At 40.8% G+C, this 17926-nt stretch overlaps 1 protein-coding gene across 1 annotated transcript in view; it reads left to right on the top strand.

Moving 5' to 3' along the window:
* Window positions 1–17926, top strand: part of Prex2 (phosphatidylinositol-3,4,5-trisphosphate dependent Rac exchange factor 2) — a 283473-nt gene that overhangs the window by 125540 nt on the left and 140007 nt on the right. The window contains exons 16-22 of the mRNA XM_057790240.1: window positions 1241–1383; window positions 1513–1605; window positions 3688–3836; window positions 10387–10472; window positions 13895–14031; window positions 16501–16618; window positions 17628–17812. Of these exons, the coding sequence (XP_057646223.1) occupies window positions 1241–1383; window positions 1513–1605; window positions 3688–3836; window positions 10387–10472; window positions 13895–14031; window positions 16501–16618; window positions 17628–17812 (911 nt within the window). The remainder of the gene's footprint in view (window positions 1–1240; window positions 1384–1512; window positions 1606–3687; window positions 3837–10386; window positions 10473–13894; window positions 14032–16500; window positions 16619–17627; window positions 17813–17926) is intronic.

A 17926-nucleotide genomic window follows, 5' to 3' on the forward strand; every position in this document is an offset into this window, starting at 1 on the left:
CAGGCTGTTGGAGGAAATAGCATGTGATCTTCAGGAAAACAATTAGATCATGGAGGCAAAACTTAACTCAGTCTAAAGTGTTTTTCCTTTCTGTTGTTCACTGTGGCTGTGTTAATTTTTATGGTGTGGGAGATGGCTTCATTTGTTACCATGGTACCAGATGCTCTTCCACTCAGACATCATCCGTACACCCACATTGTTTTCTGGAACTCTGTAAAAACAAGGCAATAGAATAGGTGCCTCTTTGGATTGTTTGACATATACCAACCTGATTAAATGCAGTACTTCAGTTTTAGTGAGGGTGCTACGAAGATTCTTCCACCTCATTCTGCAGATGAGAAAACTAAAATGCAGAGAGTTTAGGTAACTTTCTAATTTTCACACTCAGAATTGGCCCCAGACCTGGACTGATTCATCACAAAGCTAAGTGCCCTGGGACCACAGCCTTCCTGTTACTGTGAGTCACCTTGTCCCAAAAAGTACACTACAAGGTACTTATGACAAAGAATGAGAAACACAGGTTTCTCTTTTAAAGCATTTTAGCGGCTGTCAAGATCTTATTAAATATACATCCTTATTATCTGTATCTATCTGTAGTATAAACAAGGCTAGCAAAACATAGATCAACATTCCTAGAAACTGTGGGGAACTATTAACATTTATATAAAGAGAAAAAAATGACCTGAAAATAAGGTTATTTGAGAATATTGTTTTGAAACAGAGAAGAGCTAGCAAGTCATGGAAACTAAAATCACATTTTACACAGAAGACATATTCCTAGTTTGAAGTTTTAGACCAACTGTGATCCCTCACTGGGAGTTGCTCACACACAGAGATACTATGCAACCCGTTTGAAGTTTCCCGTGAAGATACACGACATTAAAAACTTGTTTACGATGTTTTCTGAAAGTGGAAAATGCCCATAAGTTTTTAGGTTGAGATTGCATGGGGTTTAGGAGTTATTGTATTTTCTTTCTAAAATTTAGATTTTTTTCCATTTAGACAATGCAAGAGTGGAAAAATGCACTTACTTTAAAATGCTAAGTCCTATAGGTAACAGTAATGTACAGGGAAGGGTAGATTACCAAAGGAACCTGCGGGGTATCTGTGCAGTCACTGTGCCCTGGGAATCTAAAGCTGAGCGCATTGCTGGCAGGCATTCCCCGAGGGTGTGCTGGGGTGGAAAGCCAGCTAGAGACCCCCGTTCAATGAGATTATCTGACTCTCTCCATTTCTGCAGTCCTTGAGAAAAGCGAATTCAAAGATGAGCCTCTACTTTTCCGCTTCTTTGCCGACGAGGAAATGGAAGGATCAAATATGAAACACAGGCTGATGAAGCATGACTTGAAAGTTGTGGAGAATGTTATCGCGAAGTCTCTGTTGGTAAGCTGCAGTGCCTTGAGTCGCCTTCGGGTGTGGCAGGTAGCAGGCGAGCACACTGAGGCTTCCACTCTAGTTCATTGTAAAGATCTTCTTGCTCTTCATCAATAATGTTAGTGTCTTACATTTCAGATTAAATCCAATGAAGGCAGCTATGGCTTTGGGCTGGAAGACAAAAATAAAGTTCCAATCATAAAGTCAGTGGAAAAGGGGTCAAATGCTGAGGTAATGTAAATTAGCAGTTTGTCTTCATGCAGTATAGTGTCAAACTGAAATCATACTTTGTGTGTGTATTGAAGGTTGTGTCTCTGAATGTTCATGTGCTTGCGTTCTGTCAAGGACTGTAGCAGCTGAGACTGTGTCTCAGTGATGAGGGCATGGGGAGGTGGTAATGTTCCAGAGATCTACAGCTCCCAATTGCTGAGTCCCCAAGTGGCATACTCTGTGACCTCAAGATTTTCTCAATTGTGAAATCCATCCTGGAACTCTGTGGGGGCTACATAGGGTGTGAGAGCTGTGCTATGTTTATCTGCTAGTCATTCTGATCAACCAAGGGAAGTGTCTTCTATCTTCCTCTTCCTCTGTCTTTTCTGTGAATCTAATTTCCATCAGTAAAGCAAACACTTAGACTTTCTCATTGGAATAATGCTAACAGGTGCTATCTCACATCACTAGGTTTTTTTAAACAGTGGAATCTTCTCATCCTTGACTTCTTCAATGAGAAATATTCACTTAATAATGGTTATGTATTAGGTACCATTCTAGATTCTGAGAGCATAGGCAGATAGAAAGCAGACCAAATTCCCTGTTCTGAGCTGGAATGATAGTTTAGTCTTTAACAGTTTTTCTTTACAAGATAAGGACCTGAGCTTGAGAACCAAAACATTAAAAAAGAATTGTACTGTGTGCACTTGTAATCCTACGTTTGGGAGGTGGAGGCAGGTGTCATAGGTCAGCTGCCCTAGGCTGCGTGGGGAATACCAGGCTGATGAGAGACCTGTCTCAAGAAACAAGGTGACAAGGTGAATATCACTTGAGGAGCAACAACCATGTTTGCCCTCTGATTGCCTCATGTAAGCACACACATGTCCACACATATGAGCTTTCTCCTCCCTTCCTCCCTCCTATCCCCTGCATCCCTTTCTCCTTTTATCTCTGTCCTCATGGAGCTTACTTTCCATCGCTGTACCACAGGGATTCTGGATTCAAGACTCTTTACCCTGCTGCCTAGCTTGCAAGATACATAACCCCTAAGCAAGCACCTCAGGATTTGGGTCTTTAATAAAAATGTAAGAACTGCAGAAGTAGACCATATATAATTTTAAATCTCTTTACTAAAGTCAGTGGTACTCTGTATATGCTAATACTAAAGGCCTTTTATTTCACCATCAAACGCACAAAAGTGTACAACATAAATCTTTCTATCTGGTATTCCAAGTGAAAGTATATTACCTTGGTCCATTTGTACTCTGTTAGTGTGCTGGACCACCAAGTGACTGTGGTTAGCAGTTCTATAGGAGATGTACTTTTCCAGGGCTTTTTAGATGTTGCTCTTAGTGCACAGCTTCATCTTACTCTGTCGTAGATAAAACACTGTCTCCTCAAGTAGCTGCGGTTTAAAACAGCAGGGAATTTATGTGCAGTCTTGCTGGTTAAGAACATCTGGGCTAACTGCAGGGATAATGTCATCCTTGCCCTTTTTCAGAATATCGCATTAGTGTTATCTCTGCTGTTGGATTCTAGGCCACTCCTTTCATTCCCCTGTAGTAGGCACACTCATGCTGATGTAGGCTGGAGAGACATAGTGGTTGTGGTCAATATAATCATATATTCAGGGATTGAAATTTTCTGAGTTCAATAAATTTCTGAGTAAAATAAATAAATAAATAAATATATATTCATGTACAATATGTATATTTAAATAATACATTTATGTATAAAAACATATGTAAAAGTAAATTAACCTGGAGTTTGTATGTTAAAGGACAATATTTTTCTTTTTTTAATAAAGTGCCTTACTTCAACACCAAGAATGAGTAGCAGATGGGTAGAGTATGCATAGGGCTGGGGGAAGATTGATTTCAGCAAAGCTGATCTATCCCATTCATAATGATGCCATTATTATAACTGTTACTTCACTCATAGTTCTGTTATATAAAGTTGTATAATGTTATTATATATATATGTGTGTGTGTGTGTTCTCATGTCCAAATCTGTATATGCTAGCCTTCCCCTTGGTTTAGTTTGTGAAAACCTAAAATATTTATTAAATTATCATCCTAATTCTTCTTACTGTTTTTCCCTTAGATGGCCGGCATGGAAGTTGGGAAGAAGATCTTTGCTATTAATGGTGACCTGGTTTTCCTGAGACCTTTCTCTGAAGTCGATTGCTTTCTGAAATCATGCTTAAACAGCAAAAAGCCTCTGCGAGTCCTCATGAGCACAAAGCCAAGGGAGTAAGTGATACAGTGATACATGGATGAATAAAATAGGAAAGATCCTGACCAGGTAGTGATTTATCATCCGGATCCCCCATCATAGAACATTCAGGAATGCAGCACAATGAATGCAGGTCTTTAGAGGCTAGAGGAAGCTGCGTTGTCTATTGTAATAGGTGCTCACTCCTGAATTGCCTGGTGTTGGGAACAATGATGTTTTTCTTTTCCTGTCCAAGCATGGCTGTTGTGGGTTATGTTGAGTTTGACTGAGTAAAAAATAATCTAGTAGAACACCTGAAGGTCAGGAATAAAGAGCTACATGCTTGGTTATAGTAAATGTTGTGATTAGACACAGTCTATAATATACTGCTTATATTCATAAAGTCAAATCTAGAAGGTACACCATACTTAGTAAGACACCTTTTCCTTTAAAACAAAACTGACCCAAAGCTCTGTTGAGCTCTTTGTCATCTATCTACATATGTAGAAAAATACCAATGTCTGTGTCCATCTTTCATTTCTATGACAGAATAGCTGAGGTAACTTAAAAGGTAGAGGATTATTCTGACTCACGGTGGCTGAAGTTTCAGCCCATCACAACAAGAGGGCATGGTGTTGTGAAACTGTTCACTCGGTGATGCTCTGAAAGCAGAGACCCTGCATAGGAACGGCCCCTTGACAAGACAGACCCTGCCAAGGCACCCTTCCAGGGACCCACTTCCTCCCACGGGGCACACTTCTAACAGCTCAGCATCTGTGAACTCACCCATGGGTCAGCCAGCCAAGTACTGATGCATGTTACAGTTGTACACATATAGACTAGAACCATGCTGTAACCCATAACTCCTTTAGTTAAAACTTTTGATGTATGTGTAGGGATGAAACCAGTGCCCTCGTGTACCAGTCATCTCTAGAGAATACTACCATCTTAAGACCCCCCTCAACGCATGAGTCTTTTGGAAACAAAACTTCGTATCTGAAACATCACAATATTTATCCTGAACAATTCAAAGTATAGATGTCTCTAGAGAAAAACATTTTCTTCAAATCTTAACTCACATAAATATTTACTACTGTTTTGAAATAAATTGCTGTTTATTCCAAGTACTGATGCATGTTACAGTTGTACACATATAGACTAGAACCGTGCTGTAACACATAACTCCTTTAGTAAACTTTTGATGTATGTGTAGTTCATTGACTTTTCTTCTCGAATTTGTTTCTGTTAATGATCTCAGATTAGTCATGAACTGTTGCATTAGCTGGGTGAGATAACATATATGTAGAGTGTTTGATAGAACATGTGTATGAGCTATGTCAGAATTGCTAAATAACAGTTGTTATCAGTAGACCAGGGTGGTGGTGGCGCACGCCTTTAATCCCAGCACTCAGGAGGCAGAGGCAGGTGGATCTCTGTGGATCTCTCTGGTCTACAAGAACTATTTCTAGGACAGGCTCCAAAACGACAGAGAAACCCTGTCTCGAAAAACAAACAAACAAACAAAAAACAAAAATCAAAACAAAAAAATTGTATCAGTAGTAACCAGCAACTTCATTAATTTTAAGATGAAGTCTTATTGATTTTAAATTTTATTTACTTATTTGGTTTTGTTTTTTGAGACAGAGTTTCTTTGTCACTTTGGAGCCTGTTCTGGAAGTTGTTCTGTAGATCAAGTTGTCCTTGAACTCACAGAAATCCACTTGTCTCTGCCTCCCAAGGGCTAGGATTGAAGGCATGTGTCACAACTGCCCGGCTAAAATATTTTTATGTAAAATACTACCCAGTACACATACATTCAGAAATAACTAGGTATATCATGTATACACTTTTCATGAGTCTCCAGTTCAGTGTAATGGCTAGAGTCTCCCCAGTCCATCTCTTTGTGATAATGCTAAGTCATTAATGGGCATGGATGGATTAGCTCATAATGTAGTGTACCCAGTTTACACAGAAAACCCTGGACTAGAGGGCATCAAAGAACCACAGCAGTGTCTCCTTTCTACATAAAATTACAGTTGACTTTTCCCTTTTTATGTAGCCCTGCCTAGGGTAAGGCTGTCTTAGTAGCTTATCACCTGACACTCTTAGGGTGTTTAAAAGGAATAAAACATCTTAGGAAGGAATACAGGGATATTCAGAACAATTATTAGTGAATATAGGATATGCCCTATGACCACTTGGTTTAGCCCTACACTAACTTATTGCTTACATAGACATCTCAATAATTGGAAGAGCACAGAGCCAATGACATTGGAAATAAACAGATGGGAGCAAGTCCTCAGCCAGCAGAGTTTTGGTCCTGCGTCTTCAAGCCCTTCCCCAAGTGCTGCTGTGCAATGTCTCGAACCTGAGGTCCAAGCCTGCCTTGCATCTTTACCCTGTTACTTATCATTTCCATGTCCTCCTTGCTGCGATGGCACAAGGTTCCTCTGCCATAGAGCTGTTAAGACACTGAGTCCTGGTTTGTCTAGGCTAGGTGAAGTGTTTAATGCTTTCTGCTGGTGTCAGATAGCATTGCATCAAGAGAATATTTTGTATTGTATTCAAATATAGCTTTAAAAGGCAACATAAGTGCAAGGGTTGCATGGCTTAAAAGGCACTTGCTGCCAAACCTGGTGGCCTAAACTCGATCCTCAGAAGCCACATTGTAGATGGAAAGAACTGACTCTTGAAAGTCATACTTTGACCTCCAGACACACGCATGCACACATGCCTATGTGCACACACACATACACAGAGAATACATACACAGAGAATATATACATGAACAAAGTTTAAAAAGATTGCGTGCTCACGTTTTCTTTCAATATATTTGAAATGTTAAATTTTGCCCTAATAGTCTCCCTATATTGAGTCCTATAGACTACTCACATATATTAAAGAAAGAAATGATTGTTTCTATTTTAGAGACAATATAGCCATAACAACCACAGAAAGTTATGTACTGTAAGAACGGGAAGAAAGTATGGAATACAACACATTGCTATATTTGACAAAGTATAAATAAGCGAGAGGGCCATTTGATGTGGGAAAGCTTGGAAGTCATGTTATTAATTGGCATGTATATGTTCTTTAGACAGCTACACTGATTTCCATTGAGGAGAATGTCTTATAAAGTAAAATTCCTGTGACTCCATAGTTGAGGAGATGCTTTGTACACTGAGGTCTGTGTCTTGGCATCCCAACTCAGGCTACTTGTTAAAAGCTGGTAGATACTCAGCCCTGACTGTGAGGAGCAGGCAGGTGCCCAGAGATGCTGCAATTTGCCTTCACATGCAATATCAGTTACAGTCACCTGCTTATAGTTAACACCACAAAGGTACTTCCATTTTAAAATGAGCATCTCAACCACATAGATTGCTGGTTTTCCCTTCATTCTAAATTTCTGATCTGTAGAGAGTTGGAAGCTATTTGAAAGCTTTGACACATTCAAAGTGCTTATAATGATCTATTTATTTTGTGTTCATGGCCATGTCCCTGCCTGATGAGGCTGAGCTCATCATTTTTTCTTGTCACTCTGTGACAAATCGCTGACATAAGCAGCTGAAGGTAGGAAGGCTTTGTTTCAGCTCATGGTTTCCAAGGATTCAGGTCACCGTTACTTGGCTCCATGTGCTAGGCCAGAACGCGATGGTGGGGTGGGGGGAGCAAAGAAATTTCTCCACCTGATGGAACGCTAGAAACAGAGAGATGGAAACGCAGGAAATAGTCAGGAGAAGATACAGCACCCAACAACACACCTCTATGGTCCTGGTCTTCCTTTTAGGCCCCATCTTCTACTTCCATCACCTCCAGTAATCCAGAATAGTATGAGTCCATCAGGGTACCCACCATCAGTTTGGCCAGATCTCTCAGATCCACTCTCTTCTTCCTCAAAGCCTCATCATCTGTCAGGTTCCCAGGACAGGAGTCTGTTGAGGACTCTTCTCATTCAACCATAACCAAGGCATTCCCAACCGTTTGCAGTTTCTGATGATTCCCTTGACATTTTCCTCCATAAACTAGCTGGAGAACAGCAGTGACAGCACAGCTTTTTCTCCTGCATGAATTTTCTGCTCTAACGGGACAGGTAACTTGTCAGAGAGTTCATCAAGTAAAGTAGTTCCAGCTACTTTTACTGCGGTAAAGGCAGAACACCTGCAATGCTCGCCAGAGGGAGTAATTAGTTCTCACTTATATAAAGAGGAATGGGAGGTGGCATTGAGGTAGGGCTATCTTCAAGCTCTCCAATCCATTCGTTTTGTCTTAAACAGCAGTGGCTTTCCCCTACCTCAGGCCTCGGAGGCAATCCGAGAGAGGCATCATTGGATCAGGCCCAGGAAGTTTGAGGCCTCAGGAAGCGCTGTATGGAAGTTTTGGTTGGGTTACTCATATTTTCTTAAATTGGTATTTTGTAATTTAAGTTGTATCCTGTTTGGAGGGGAAAGACAAAAATAGGGGCAGTAAATACAACAGGATTTTCTGTTGATTCCAGCTGTGTCTTACACTTGATAACATCAAGGAATTTCTCTGAAAGGTTAATTTCACATCCTTATTTTCTACCAGAAATAGAACATTCCTCTTGTATAATTTTATTAATTATTATAATAGGCAATATAGTTTTCCCATTGGAAAAACAAGATCATGTTTTCATTAGAGTTTAATCATGTTTAATGGGAGAAATTCCGGATTTTTTTTCCTAAAATGAATTTCATGGTGTTGTGTACAGATTTTGTTTAAAAAGTACAATGATCTTGAAGAGCGGAAGTCAACTTCACATATGATTAATCTAGTATCCTGGATTACTGGGAGGTGATGAAATGTAAAACTTGACTTCTAATTGTTGGGGGACGGCCCAGTCCTCTGTGAGTTCTGCCAGCCCTGCACAAGGAAGCCAGCAGAGAAGAGGCAGGAAGGAAGCCTATAATGACATTGCTCTGTGGTCTCTGCTTCAGTTCCTGCCTCAGCCTTTGCCGTGGTGACTGACAGTGACCTGTAAGAAAATAAACGCCACCTCTAACTTGCTTTTGGTCTTGTTTTTATCCCAGCAACAAAAACTAGGCAGGATAGAAGCTGTTGCCGCTTAAATCCCCACCTGCATACTACAATATCAGTTTCTGACAGTCATAACCTCCATCAGTTTCTGTGGCACTTTTTGTAACAGAGAATTTATGGAGCTTGTCCAACCCAAGTCTACCCAGTTACCAAGTACAGAATAAGGAATCAGGGCTAGTTTAGCTAGTTTAGCTGTCCCCTTTATCTGTTGTTTTCCTTTTTATTTTTTCCTTTTTTTTTTTTTCTCTGTAGCTTTAGAGCCTGTCCTGGAACTCGCTCTTGTAGACCAGGCTGGCTTCGAACTCACAGAGATCCTCCTATCTCTACCTCCCGAGTGCTGGGATTAAAGGCACGTGCCACCACTGCTATAGATACATGGATGCATCTGTATAAGAATTTGTCCAGTGTGGAGGCTGTATGGCCTCCATGCTATGTACACATTATGTTGGGGAAAGGACAGTGCTCTATCCAAGGGCTTCTCACTCAGTGGCATTCTCCAGTTTTCCAGTTCCCTCTGTCTTGATCCCAGTAGCGGTCTCCCTTCTCATGCTCCTGAAATAGGAGAATCCAGCTGGGAAATAATAAGAAATGAACAGTGGGTGGTTCAGTTAGAACCTGAGGGGAAGCACGGATACTGTCTAGCAAGGATCAGCCGGAGCAATATAGAGACTTGGATTCCTTTTGTTTTCCTCTCTGTACCTCCCCCAGAGTGGACATTTCGGGGGGGGGGGCGCTTCCTCAGAAGTCTCCATCAAAAAATCTTATACAAGTGGATGAATAAGATGCAGGAATATGCAGAAGAGATTTAATGCCCTGGGAGTTAAAAAGTCCAGTATGGGAGAGGTTAAAGCACCCTTGGTGCTCCCTGGTGAGGAAGTCCCTGCAGTTGGAGCTGATATAGCTGGAGCAGCCTACTACCACCTATTGTTCTTTACATCCTGTTTTGGGGGCCCTGAGCTGGCCCATCTGGAGTCTACCCCCACCATTGCATTTACATTCTGTGAGAGCCCAGAGCTGGCTCAGCTGGAGTGGCCACTACTAGTGCGCTCTTCTAGGGGCAGGTTCTAGGGTCAGTCTCTCCCAAGGCTAAATTCTTTCTTTCTTTCTTTCTTTCTTTCTTTCTTTCTTTCTTTCTTTCTTTCTTTCTTTCTTTCTTTCTTTCTTTCTTTCTTTCTTTCTTCCCTTCCTTCCTTCCTTCCTTCCTTCCTTCCTTCCTTCCTTCCTTCCTTCCTTCCTTCCTTCCTTCCTTCCTTCCTTCTTTCCCTCCCTCCCTCCCTCCCTCCCTCCCTCCCTCCCTCCCTCCCTCCCTCCCTCCCTCCCTCCCTCTCTCTCTCTCTTTCTTCCTTTCTTTCTTCCTAAAACAGTTTTTCTCATTTTAACTATTAATCCCAGTTCCTTTTCCCCGCCCCTCCTCCTGCTCACTGAGATCTCAGGAGGTACGCATTGCTAGACAGAGCTCAGGTACAGATGGCTGTGGTTAGAACCTATTGTGGCGTTTACAGTTGTCTGACCTTATTTTCTGGTTACATTTAGGACAGTTAAAATCCCAGATTCTGCAGATGGGCTGGGTTTCCAGATCAGAGGCTTTGGCCCTTCCGTGGTGCACGCGGTGGGAAGAGGTGAGACATCCCCTGGGGCCCCTGATGTGGGAAACTATGCTGTCAAGTGCTTTGGCTGTTCCATGCCCAACTGAAATGTGCATCACCATGGTGTTAGGAATTGTCTCCTTTCAGTCTGGTAACTCAGTGAATGTGCATTCTGGAAATAATATGCTACAGTGTAAAACCTCAAATCTTAGCCTGGGTGTGATCGCTCACATCTGAGTTTCCCACACTCAGGAAAGCCAATGCTGCAAAAGTGAGGCAGGCTTGGGACAGAGTGAGGCTTTGCTCAGGAAGAGGGTTTAGTAGGTGACGTACATGCCCCATATACATGAGGTTGTGAGTTCAGGTTTCTAATACCCACACTAAAAACAAAATGCAAAAAAAAGGCTTTTGTGTGCCAGCACTTGCCTATAACCCCAGCCCTGGGGAGGGAGACACTGGAGAATTCCCTGGGCTTGCTGACTCTCTAGTACAGTCCAATGGTAGATCTCAGGTTCAAGAGAGACCTGGCTCAAAAACTGAGGTGAAGTGATCAAGGAAAGATGCTTGGTAACAATTTTGGGCCTCTACATACACATGCTTATGTACACACACACACTTGAATAAATAATTAAACAATTCCATTGGACCCCCAAATTCTTAACTATATTTATTACGGTTACAGAATATTTTTTTGTGTACTTCAGTTTATACTCATGATGATTTTTAAGGTTATTTATTTATATTTTCTTAAGCAGCGAATAAATGCTGTCATTTTGGCCAATAATTTAAAAATGTGACTTTTCAGGCTTTGTGGGGAGCCCCGTGGGCTTGCCACCCAGTTGCTCCATATTTTCTTCAATTTCTTTCCTTTGAGTCTGCAATGAATCTCGCCATGAGATTCGTTCTAAATCAAATCATTGTAGTGACTCAAAGCCTGTTTGTATTTTACTTTACTTCTTTGAAAGACAAATAAAAAGCCCAAAGCTCACATGATATGTATTTTTATTTCATCTTGACACCAGTCAAGGGAGGAGAGATTTCCCAGTGCTGCACATCATAAGTAGCTTGGCTGCTGGAGCCAGAAGAGCCCTTGTGAGCTCAGATGTCTGGCGCTTGTGGAGTAAGGGGGAGGTGGCTGTTTGCAGGGCTGGAAAAAGTAAACTATCATAATGTGATCATTTAGACATGACGAGAAACAGTTTGAAAGGGTGTTGCCATCAGAACCAATTAATTTTATATTACAAAATTAATGTGTGTATTAAAAAAATAAATCTTCTTTCAAAAAAGTATCTTTTTACTTAGTCTTCCACAGTGGTTGGATGGACATTTACAGCAAATAGCCCTTCAATACTGCAGGGCAGAAGTATGCCCAGCTGTCGCATAGCGCTTCTGTTTTCATTAACCTGTTTGTCCCATGCTTGGGCATAGTCCCTGCAAGCTGAATGTGTATAACAGTGACCACCATCAAGGTCTTTTGAGTGGGTGGCCACTGTGTTCGTGTGCTTTGTTTCTTAAATAGAAAAGGTGAGGTGGGGGTGAACTCTGTGTCTTTCCTCTCAGACCCCCCCACCCCGTGGTGTTCATTATCAAACAAAATCTGCTACAAGAAAAGATCACTGCTGTACTTCTTGGCAGTATTGCTGCCTCCAGGCCACTAGAGTTCAGCCTTGGATCAATGTAAGCACCCTCTTAGCTCTTTCTTCAGAGTTAAAGGAAACAGCACACCACAAATCAAGTCAGCGATTTTCCAGAGTTACAGAGGCTGTGTTCCAGACTTACTCACCGTCTTTGCTCTCCTAGGCCATTACCTGTACTCAGCCATCTTCGTATGAGTTTATGCTCTGCTGGCTCTCTCCCCTTCTCACTCTTGACTCCCACGATGCACTTCTTCGTCACTTCACTGACAGACTCAAATTCCAACGCATGTTCCTCAGCATCCTCTAAACGTAAAGTCCAGACTTCAGTGTCTTCACACCAGGCAGGGGGATTTCTGGGAGAAGTGGGTTGCTCTGTGACTTGCCTCCGTCTGTCTCATCTGCTCCCCCTGCCCCAATTCTTAGCTGACACCCCCCACCACCCCACTAACTTTAAGCTTACACATGGACAGAACTGCTTGGTATGTCCAGGTAGCCAGGTGATTTTCCGACTTAGAAATGTCCCTCCTTGCCCAAGACTCAATTCAGAGCAGGAAAACTATTTCTATGATTGGACCTTAGCAGGGATCGAATAGACACAAAACATGTTTTCCTAAGTCTAAAAACTTGAAAAGCGTGTTTATGATTCCCTTATGGGTGAATTGCTTGCAATAGAAATCTTTTCTAGTATATGGTAGGTTTTATGGACACTAGTATAATACATATGTGTGTGTATATAAATTCATTAATAGTATTTATTGGTGTTAATTTGCTCTGACACTAATATCAATGGTTGGAAAAATTTAAACCACCAGTTAGGTCATGCTACTTACATATATACATAGGTGTGTTTACATAGGTACAGATTCTATACCTATGCACATAAAGTGACTGGACAATTGATTACTGCTTAGTTCCTTTGTCCACATATTCTTTTGTTCTCAAACTCTCTTTTATCTTCAAGCAGCCAGTCATAACAGCTAACTGACTCAATGTTTTCCTTAAGAATTACTTTTTAAGAGTACAGAGATGATTCATTTGAAGTACCTGCACCATTTTTTGGACCTGAGTTTGAATCTCCAGCACTTCCTTAAAAACACCAATACAGAGTTCACGCCTATGTAGAAACTGGATTCCTGGGACATGCTAGACAGCCAGCCTAGCTAATAATTTAGCTTCAAGGTGGGTAGGGAAGTCTGACTCAAAAAACCAAAGTGAATGGTAATCTAGGAAGTGTTGGTTGTTGACCTCTGGTCTGTGTATGCAAACACACACTCACACATGTTTACATGCACACACGACCATATACACTGATGCATGTACACCCATACATTTTTGTACAGTCATGTGAACATGCACACCAGTGTACACACAGAAAAGATGTATGATTTTTAAAGAATTTAGTTTTATATGTGCATTAAATTGCTGGTGTTTGTAAAACAAATTAACATTATTTCAGTACTTACAGATTTTTACATAAAGTTTATGCTTATGGTATTTCACTTTTTTACTGTGTATTTAGAAAGTTAGATTGACTAGACTTTTGAAAGGGAAACATCTGATTAGCAATATGAAGGTCACTATGCAATATTCCTTCCAAATTCTTCTGTGGAGGCAGTGGAATATTTTGTTAATTGCGCTCTAGAGCATGGGTAAAGAACCAGAAAGACTGAGAGAGCATTGTTATCTGAACCAGATGCATCAGGAACATTTTAGGGAGCTTTGATATGTTCAAAATTGCTCCCATTGTGCTATATCTGAAACAGGTAAATCCTTTTGCTGACTTTTGATTGTGACAGTTTTCCCCATTTATATTGAAAGGTACTGTGGCCGCAGCGGCTGGCCTCCACCCAGGACAGTGTATTATCAAAGTTAACGGAATCAATGTCAGCAAAGAGACACACGCCAGTGTCATCGCACACGTTACAGCCTGCCGGAAGTTCAGGCGGCCAATGAAGGTACACATAAGATTCGATTTAACTGAAAACTTCCATGAAATAATTAGGAGATGGCATAGGCTAATGTGTGAACAGCTTTTGATTTCCAGTTAAAGCACAGCACTGTGAATCTCATTATGACTGCTCTATTTGATACTAATGTTTAATTCTATCTAGTATTGGCTATGCTTAAGTAGTTGTATTTTATCATTACATTTAATTCTTATAGCATCATTATTTGTATAAAAAACTTGTTCGGAGGCACTTCCTTTTCTTCCTTCTGTCCCTTTCTTTCAAATCCCATTGTTTCTGGGGCTTGAACCCAGGGCCATGTGCATACTAGACAGCTGTCTGCCACCGAGCTCCTCCCTCAGCCCTTATTTTTGATAAGGGTTTATTAATGTTAAATCTACAACTATGAAATGTTCTCATGAGATACTTTAGAATATATACTGATCAAGATTGTACAAATATACTCTTCATAACAAATCTTCTATGGAAAGGTATAGACTGTGGATTTTATATACTCAGTGGTTAATTTTTTTGATATAGTTATTTAGGCAACTGGATTTAGTTTTAAAAGAAAATACCAGCATGCACTTGCCAGTGTTTAAATTTTTAAGTGCTATGCTTCGATCTGTTAAATATCATCAGAAGATGAAATTGAACCTAATATAAGCAGGTTCTATTGTTGTCTGAATAGAAAGTGAATAGTGGCCTGGTAGAGTCTCAGGTTGTCCACTAGAGGCAGAGACACCCCTTTGCTGGGGGAAGGTCATGTGTTTTTCTTATTCTGTGTGATCAAGTTCTCTTGCTTTGGAGACTGTGGCATTGCCCACACTGGTAGAATGAGTGACTGCTTGTCTTGAAGCTAGGACTGATGTTCTGTAAGGCACCAACTCCACAGGGAAAGAACTGATTTATTTTGCTTACTGTTAAGGTCAGAAGTGGAATAGAAGCTTAGAAATGATGCATAGTCTCATAGGTTATCCTGAATGACGGCAGTTCTATAAACACTTGTTGAACTGTACAATTGAATGTGACTTTCACCCCCAGACTCTTCAGCGATAATCAAGAAACCTTCCTCTTCTCTTAGGATTTTACTAAGTGCACAAACTGGTTCACTTAACTTTTACTCCTTTCTTTTTCCCAATTATCTCCCTGGAGAATTCTTGATCAGGAACTCATTAAGAGAAACAGTGAATTCACTGAGTGCTATGCACTATCAGGGACCCATTGCCATGTAACAGATGACCCCGAAGCCAGGTGACTTAGGACCACATTGTCTTTCTCCAACTTTGAATGGAGGGTGGTTCTTCCGAAGCTGCTGATGTACCTATGTTCTGCAGGACCCTGACAGGGTACCCAGATCCCCTCTTCATAGCCCCTAGATGTGTGTGTGTCAAGCTGTCCTGAGTTCTTGTCTGGGGGTCTCTTGCAAGAAATTTTTTTCTGAATAGTACCAACACACCAGGAGGGAGTGTTGGCAGCCATAGCCTTCTACCTGGGTGATGCTTGCCACTAAACCACTGGACAAATTGAGTCATAGGCAGGGTCAGGGTAAGAAGGACCTAAAAGAAGGCATAGATACTGTGGATGTGGTTCTTCACAGGTAGAAGAATGATCAAATCAACTACCGTGCTTGTGTGTGTATGTGTGTGTGTGTGTGTTGCTAGAGTTTGAGCCTAGAACCTTGTAAATGCTAAGCATGTACCTACTCTTGAATTCTACAATATCTACAACCCTTAGCTCTCATTTTAGTGACTTAAAGCAGCACACTAAGTAAACATAGTTGTAGAATCGATTCAAGGAAAAACGGGTGCTATACATTATATTATACTTCAACAATTCAGCTCAATTTGATTTATCATCTTATTTATAAAGCTTAAAGCCATGTAACCCTTGAAGTGTTTGTTTGGAAATCATTTCATTTGTCTTGTTTCCCTAAATAAGATTAGAACTGCTGTTTCAATTAAAATATAGGATGAATTATGAGCTAAGTAAAAAGGATGTTACATGACTTGAAAATTCAGTATGAAATAGATGGCCTTCCAATTTTCATATTGTTTTGATTCATAATACCATTAATGTATTAAAACATAGTGACTGTTAGGACCTTAAAATGGTGTACATAATTATAGGTAATTGGTGCAGCAAATAATTGCCCATTAGCATTTGTTTATTTTAAGGTATAATTGATAACTCATTTAAAGATATACTTGAGATATTTCAGTAAGACATTTGAGAACAATATCCCATTTTAAAAAATGCATCTTTAGGATGAATATATAAAGTATATCATCTGAAGGTAATTTAAGCTAGAAACAGTCAGAGCATTAAATTGTCATTGGATGTCCATTCAAAACTTATTACTGTTCAGCTAGAAAAATAAACAAGCTGGATGGTCAAGCGTCTTTCTCAATCAGGGTTATGAAATTAATATACATCCTGGTATCTAGCTCTAAGAGTTCTTCCTTCCCTCACTTCCAGCAAGATTCCATACAGTGGGTTTATGATAGTCTTGAAAGTGCTCATGAAGACCTGCACAAGTCCCACTTGAAACCCTCTGGAGACGAGGCAGGGGAAGCTTTTGACTGCAAAGTAGAAGGTGAGTTGGTTTTTTTTTTCCTTTCCTCTTGTGCTTACTCTCGTCTCTTTCATAGTGCCTGTCTCTGTCTCTGCTCCCAAGTATTTGCAATTCTTATATTTCCAGGCTGTGGCTCATTGTCAAATTTATATGTCATTGCATGCATGGAAGTAAGAATGGAGAGTGGTTGACATCTACTATACAGTCCAGCCTGGTCCAGAATATGTGATGTTCTGCCTTTACCTCCTAAATGATGGGATTACAGCTGAGCATCACAGGCTTTGCAGCAGGCCCCTTTGCAGGATTTTCCTAGATGTTCTCATCAGTTTCTGGACACTCTCTTTAGGGAAGAAGAAATTGAGCCCATTTAGGACAACGGTCTAGTGGGCTTGTTAAGTCATAGGGGGTAAGAGGGTGGATCCAAGCCAGGATTTCCCCCTTGGAGGTGAAAATCCTTTAGATGTTTCTGTTCCTATGGAACTCACCATAGGAGGTGTTCTTGGAAGCTTGGCAGACATGTGGATTCTCTACCTCTACCCCAGGTCTGATGGCTCAGGTCCCTATTTTCATAAGTTCTGTTTCACATGGTCATGTACATACAAGAAGTCCTGGTGTTGAGATAGTTTGTAGCCCCTTTAAAAATATACCCAATTCAAGTAAGTTTTGTTATATTCCCAGCTTGACAATAAGAGAAGAGGTAAATATCTATGCTTGTGACACTACACCCTCCCACACACACACACATCGAGAGAGAGAGAGAGAGAGAGAGAGAGAGAGAGAGAGAGAGAGAGAGAGAGAGATCTGTTGGAAACACTCACATTTCTGTTTCTGTACTTGGTCGCCAGAGCAAGGCAGATGTCTATTGAGTTCAAGGTCAGTCCAGCCTACATGGTAAATTCCAGGTGAGCCAAGGGTACATTGTAAGATTCTGTGTCAAAAGTAAAATAAAAATAATGAGAAAATCCCAGGGATTCGAAATTATTTGGTGAGCAGAAAAACATGAATTAGCTATACTAATGTTGTATTCCAGAGGTCATTGACAAGTTCCACACCATGGCCATTATTGATGGCAAGAAGGAGCATGTGAGTCTGACAGTGGACAATGTCCACCTCGAGTATGGGGTTGTCTACGAATATGATAGCACAGCAGGCACCAAGTGTAACGTCATAGAGAAGATGGTGGAGCCCAAAGGCTTCTTCAGCCTCACTGCCAAGGTACGTGTGACTCTGCGACAGTAAACTTCTTCTTCATTTTTTTCTTTCTTTTTTTTTTATTTTTCCATTCAAAAATTTACACTTCCTTCCCTCTTCCCATTCACCTTGTGCTCC

This window comes from Chionomys nivalis, chromosome 16 (genome assembly GCF_950005125.1).
Source record: "Chionomys nivalis chromosome 16, mChiNiv1.1, whole genome shotgun sequence".
Classification (NCBI taxonomy): domain Eukaryota; kingdom Metazoa; phylum Chordata; class Mammalia; order Rodentia; family Cricetidae; genus Chionomys; species Chionomys nivalis.